Raw genomic sequence first — 6,286 nt, 5'->3', positions numbered from 1 at the left:
AGCTGTTTTCTCCTCACAAAGAAGATGTGCCGGAACCTGACATCTATCTCGTCGAAATTCTGGTGGGGGGCAGTGAATGGTGAGCGCAAAGTGCATTGGATTGCGTGGGATAAAATGTGTGCTGCAAAGAAGGAAGGAGGCATGGGTTTTAGGGATGCCAAGGCGTTTAACCAGGCGTTATTGGCCAAGCAGGCGTGGAGGATCTTGCGGGTTCCCTCCTCGCTCTATGCGCGTGTGTTGAAGGCCAGATATTTCAAAGATGGCGACATTATGAATGCAACATGTCCTGATGGTGGATCATACACATTCAGAAGTATTCTTCATGGGAGAGATCTTCTTCGAGCAGGGCTAGTGTGGCGAGTGGGAGATGGCACCAAGATTAACATCCACCATGATTAGTGGATACCGAGAAAGGGCAGCTTATCACCACTGGGTGCTGAGCATGTCATGGGGGTCACGAAGGTCTGCCACTTGCTAAACCAAGGGGGTACGAGTTGGAACGAGCAGCTGCTGGAGAGGATGTTCTCACAGGAGGACGTTGAAGACATCAAGCAAATTGTCGTTGGAGGACCAGGTGCGGATGATCACTTGGCTTGGAACTTCACTAAAGATGGTTACTTCACGGTTCGCTCGGCATATCACATGCGTGTATCAATGAACCGAGCGCGGACGGGACGACAGGAGTCATCGTCATCTGTGAACCAGCATAAGAGCTGGATGGCGATGTGGGACACTTCAGCTCCGGGGAAAGCAAAGATCCACATGTGGCGCCTGCTTCGCAATGGTTTAGCCGTTGGGCATGAACCGCGGAGGAGGAAGATCAAGGCGGGAGTTTTTTGTACGGCATGTGGTCGAGAAGAAACAATCTATCATAGATTTTGGGGCTGTCCCCATTCGGTACTCTACTGGAAAAGACTGCATTCGGAGAAGGTAATTGCGGTGGCGATCCCACCGTGTCAGCTTGGTTCCCAGAGTGCAGTTGCAACATGGCTCCTGGAGTGGTTCCAGCAAGCAGAAGAGGAGGAAAGGTCGATGATGGTCCAGTCGGTCTATGCGCTGTGGCTAGCTCGCAATGAAGCCCGGGATGGAAAACGGATCGAAGAACCACATGGAATAATGGAGCGGGTGGTGCGGTTGACTGAAGAATGGCGAAACATCCATCATAAACCCTCGCCGGTCCGGGAACCGGGTGCGAGAAGAAAATGGGAGGCGCCGGAGGAGGGATGGATCAAAGCCAATGCTGACGGAGCGTTCTCCAAGGACAGAGGCAAGGGTGGTGCGGGGGTAGTGCTCAGAGATCATCATGGTGGCTTTCGGGCTGCTGCTTGCTCTTTCGTCGATCGGGCCCCCAGTGCCGAGATGGTGGAGGTGGAAGCCTCTAAACGTGCTATTCAGCTGGCTAGTGAGGCTAACGTGCAGAATCTTCATGTCGAGCTGGATTGCCTGGGAGTCGTCGCGGCGATCAACAAGTCTGAACAAGACCTCTCCATCTTGGGGCCGAGTGTTGAAGAGATTAAGCAGATGCTTAACCAGTTTCTGCAGGTGAAGGTTACATGGACAAAGCGAGAAGCAAATGGTGCCGCGGATAAATTAGCCAAAATAGGATTAGGTGATGAAGTTTGTAATGTTTGGTGGGTTGGTCCACCGGAGTCTATTATCCAGGTTCTCTCTGATGAGATCCCCAGCTATGTTTAATTAATAAAGCGGCATTGATCCTCAAAAAAAATTTGATCTGCTGCGACTTTTTACTTTGAACTTTGATCTTTTGCCACTTTTACACACAAAAACAATACTTCTAAACGATTGACACAATGTGTACATAAATCAGTGGACCAAAATAGCCTTTGTGCTAGTTTCACCAGTGTCAGCCGATTCTCAAAAAGCCGATGAACTAGTACACTGGCGCCCTCTGCTGATGGCGACCTCCTCGCGCCGCTCTCCTCTAGTCTTCAGTGGCCGCGCCGCCGGAATACCAGATGCGGTCGGTGACGTGGGTCGTGCTGCTCCCCACCCCGTGCTGTTGCTCCCCGCCGTCGGCTGCTCACGGTCGTCACCGCTGCCTCTCCATAGCGGATTTGTAGCTTGAATCGATCTTTTTTCACGTGCGTACGTGTCTCGGCGGAATCGATCTGTTTCCGCGTGTGTTGCCTGAGTGTTGCATTACTCGCGAGAATCAATTAAGCAGCTTTGGCGCTTGTCTTCCAAAGAATCAATCAATAGCTTACCTTGGCTAGCTTGTGTATGTGTAGCGTGTACGTACATCGAGTTGCGGCGTGCTGCTGCTGCTGCTGCTGCTTGTGTTTGACAGAGTGGACAGGGACGCGGCGCCATAGTTCATGGAGAAGAAGCAGAGGAGCATCAACGTGGTCGAGTGCGGCGGCAGTAGCAGCTCTTTCCATCGTCGCCTTGTCAGCGACGAGGAAGTGGATGTGCGCATGACAATGGCCGCCGGATCCACTCGCGCCAGCGCGGCTGACGGGCGCGCTCCGGTCGCTGAAGCACCGCCCCGGGCCAGCGTGCGCTCCCTCCGGTGCCCGCCCAGTGCCTGTTTGGTCATGACTCACGGTTCTGGGCGGCGGCCATGGCACGGATCGAGGGAGGGAGGAGGCAGAACAGGGCTTGGCCGGGGATGGCGAGTGCCGCCGCCGTCTCTGCCGTCGTTGCGGGCGAGAGGATGGGGATAATCAATATGTAGGGCGGGGGTACTCTAGTCATTTTACATGGGACCCACTTGATAGAGGGCAACAAATCAAAGTGCAAAGTATTGAGTGGCAACAGATCAATTACAGCCCGCGTCGTCCTCCCCCTAGGGCGACTCGGGCGGCCAGAAACCTAGCCGCCACCGCCGCAAACTCCCTCCTCTCCCTCCATCGCCGCCCGGCTAAGCCCAGTGGCCGACGGCGGTCGCGGGGGATCTCCTCTCTCGCGCATCCCCGGGGTGGGGCGGACCCCATGGCGTGTGGTGGCGCGACCGATCTGGGATCTGCGGCGCGGCGGATGGCTGCAGGCGGCGAGAGGCCGGCCCGTCCTCGGACGATGATGGCTTGGCATGACGGAGGCTAGGGCTGCGGGCGCTGTGGATGGCCCTTCGGGCGGCGGCGACCGGCTTGGCTGCGGTGGCGTGCATGCTGCCTTCAGATCGGCGATGTCGGCGTGGAGGGCCTGGTGGTCTCGTCGGCGGCACCTCTGATCAGATCTGTTCTGACTGGTGCAGCCGCCGGTGGTGGTCATCTCTTCCGTCAGAGGTGGTCGACCTGAGGTTGGGTGTTCGGATCTCGGGATCTGTCATCTGGCACCAGCTGCGAGTCGGGGAGACGTAGTTGCCGGTGAAAACCGAGCCGACGGCGGGCGATGGCGGTGTTCCACGTCGTTACCTTGATGAAGGCATCGTCATGTGACTACCGTCGACCCACTCGTATTGCTCTGGGGGAAACCCTAGGATCTGGTGTTCCAGACCGGACGATGGTGTCACATCCCTAGTTCTGGTATGCACTAGGCTAGCCCTTCATGTGTGCATCATGTTTACATCTCCTAGAAAGTCGAAATGGGGATGACAGAAACCCCATCACCACTTAAACCAACTAGGGTTTACTAAAATTCTTTCAATGAACCTGAAATGCCCTTCTAAAATGTTCATCATCTTTGCCTTGGTCTAAAACCTCCGACAAAAATGGTGCACAATTTTCTAGGATAGCATAAGATCATTGTCATACTCTATTTGCATTTGGGCATTTAAATACTATAAAATATTTTAAATGTCCAAATAATCATAAACTAAAATGTTTATTGTTGGAAATATTCCAAACAGTGGGCATGAGAAGTTTCATGATTTTTGATATTGTTTTGGTATTTTTAATAAATCCATAAAGCTTACAGAATAATAGAAAACATAACAGAAACTAAGAAAAGACAGAAACCTCGCCTGGGCCTTACCTGGCAGAAGAGGCCCAGCCCACCAGGGGCTGAGTGGTCTTGTTCCTCCTGCCAGGAGGACAGACAGGTGCGTGGCGTGCGCGCCGATGATGCCTTGCCACCTCCTGCTTCAGCCGCGCAGCCCCGACCCCTCCAGACGTGCCACGGAGACGCCCAACTTCCCCTCTTCCATTTCCCCTTCTCTCTGGTCGCCTTCCCCTTCTCTGTCCCTCGTGCGCGCAACCACCGAGCGCCTCGCAGCACACCGACGAGCTCCACCACAGCCACCGCGCATGCCTCGCCCCGCCATCCGGTCCCCTAGCTCCGCCTCGACGCTGTGGAGCCGCACGCTAAAGCACATGGCCGTGGGAGCCCCTGCAACGCCGCCATCGCCGTCGTCTTCAACCTCCAGCGCCCGAGATCGCTGGCAACGTCTCGTCGCCCCCAGGCCTTGCCCGAGCACGCTAACCATCCCATCGTCTCCGCTGTGAGCTCACGGACCGAACCCCTCTCTTCCCGCGCTCATTTGCTCTCTCTAGCCGTGCTCTTCCAGGAGCCGAAAGCTTCCGCCCGCCGGCCATGTCACTACCGTCGCCGCATCCACTTAGGCTCGAAGCCGAGCATGTCTCCGTGCTTAGTGCAGCTCCTTAGAAGCACATAGAAGCCACCCGTTGCTCCTGCCGTGCACCATAGCAATGGTTGCATCATCGCCGAACTCCGGCCGCCGCATTTGAGGATGCCGCCGTCGTTTTAGGTCACCTGCGGTGATGCCACTTACGGCAGAAGTTTGTTGGATCAAAAGATCACAATCAGAGTACTCTTGAGGAGTTCTCCATTCATAATTGTGATTCTGCCAATTCTACCTTTCTGCATGGGTTATCTGGAAGAAACCTGTTGAACTTGGTTTGACATATTAATCTATGCATCTACAACTCAGAAAGATAGATGTCCCCTTGAGTTGTCCCTCTTCATTTGTATTCCGACCATCGTCTATCAATTGATAGTCAGGAGTAATTGTGCATCTGTGTTACCGATGCTTATTATTCTTGTGGTCCGTCAAGCCATTCTATTTCAGAATGACCAGGAGAAACAAACTCCAGTACCTCATCCATATCCAAGGTTGGGTCAAAATAGTTGTGTATTGCTACCTCTTGAGCACTGCGTTGGATTTCCTTGAAGAGGAAAGGATGATGCAGCAAAGTAGCGTAAGTATTTCCCTCAGTTTTTGAGAACCAAGGTATCAATCCAGTAGGAGGTTGCGCGCGCGTCCCTAGTACCTGCACAAAATAAATAACTCCTCGCAACCAACGCAATAAGGGGTTGTCAATCCCTTCAGGTCACTTACGAGAGTGAGATCTGATAGATATGATAAGATAATATTTTTGGTATTTTTATGATAAAGATGCAAAGTAAAATAAAAGCAAAGTAAATAACTAAGTATTGGAAGATTAATATGATGAAGATAGACCCGGGGGCCATAGGTTTCACTAGTGGCTTCTCTCAAGAGCATAAGTATTTTACGGTGGGTGAACGAATTACTGTTGAGCAATTGACAAAATTGAGCATAGTTATGAGAATATCTAGGTATGATCATGTATATAGGCATCACGTCCGAGACAAGTAGGCCGACTCCTGCCTGCATCTACTGCTATTACTCCACTCATCGACCGCTATCCAACATGCATCTAGAGTATTAAGTTCATGAAAACAGAGTAACGCCTTAAGCAAGATGACATGATGTAGAGGGATAAATTCATGCAATATGATAAAAAACCCATCTTGTTATCCTCGATGGCAACACTACAATACGTGCCTTGCTGCCCCTACTGTCACTGGGAAAGGACACCGCAAGATTGAACCCAAAGCTAAGCACTTCTCCCATTGCAAGAAAGATCAATCTAGTAGGCCAAACCAAACTGATAATTCGAAGAGACTTGCAAAGATAACCAATCATACATAAAAGAATTCAGAGAAGATTCAAATATTGTTCATAGAAAATATTGATCATAAACCCACAATTCATCGGTCTCAACAAACACACCGCAAAAAGAAGATTACATTGAATAGATCTCCACAAGAGAGGGGGAGAACATTGTATTGAGATCCAAAAAGAGAGAAGAAGCCATCTAGCTAATAACTATGGACCCCGAAGGTTTGAGGTAAACTACTCACACTTCATCGGAGAGGCTATGGTGTTGATGTAAAAGCCCTCCGTGATGAATGCCCCCTCCGGTGGAGCTCCGGAACAGGCCCCAAGATGGGATCTCGTGGATACAGAAAGTTACGGCGGTGGAATTAGGGTTTTGGCTCCGTATATGATCGTTTGGGGGTACGTAGGTATATATAGGAGGAAGGAGTACGTCGGTGGAGCAAC

General features: G+C 51.8%; 1 protein-coding gene across 1 annotated transcript; it reads right to left on the bottom strand.

Annotated features, from left to right (window-relative positions):
- Positions 1–1,726: 1,726 nt before the first annotated feature.
- LOC123151891 (uncharacterized) lies at positions 1,727–2,690 on the bottom strand. The gene is made up of 2 exons (XM_044571526.1): positions 2,226–2,690; positions 1,727–2,148 (listed from the first exon to the last, which is right to left on the bottom strand). The coding sequence occupies exons 1-2, from the start codon at positions 2,397–2,399 to the stop codon at positions 1,876–1,878; spliced, it is 447 nt and encodes a 148-aa protein (XP_044427461.1). The 5' UTR covers positions 2,400–2,690; the 3' UTR covers positions 1,727–1,875.
- Positions 2,691–6,286: the final 3,596 nt, after the last annotated feature.

Source organism: Triticum aestivum, chromosome 7A, assembly GCF_018294505.1.
Source record: "Triticum aestivum cultivar Chinese Spring chromosome 7A, IWGSC CS RefSeq v2.1, whole genome shotgun sequence".
Lineage (NCBI taxonomy): Eukaryota > Viridiplantae > Streptophyta > Magnoliopsida > Poales > Poaceae > Triticum > Triticum aestivum.
This window is presented reverse-complemented; position numbering and strand designations above follow the sequence as displayed.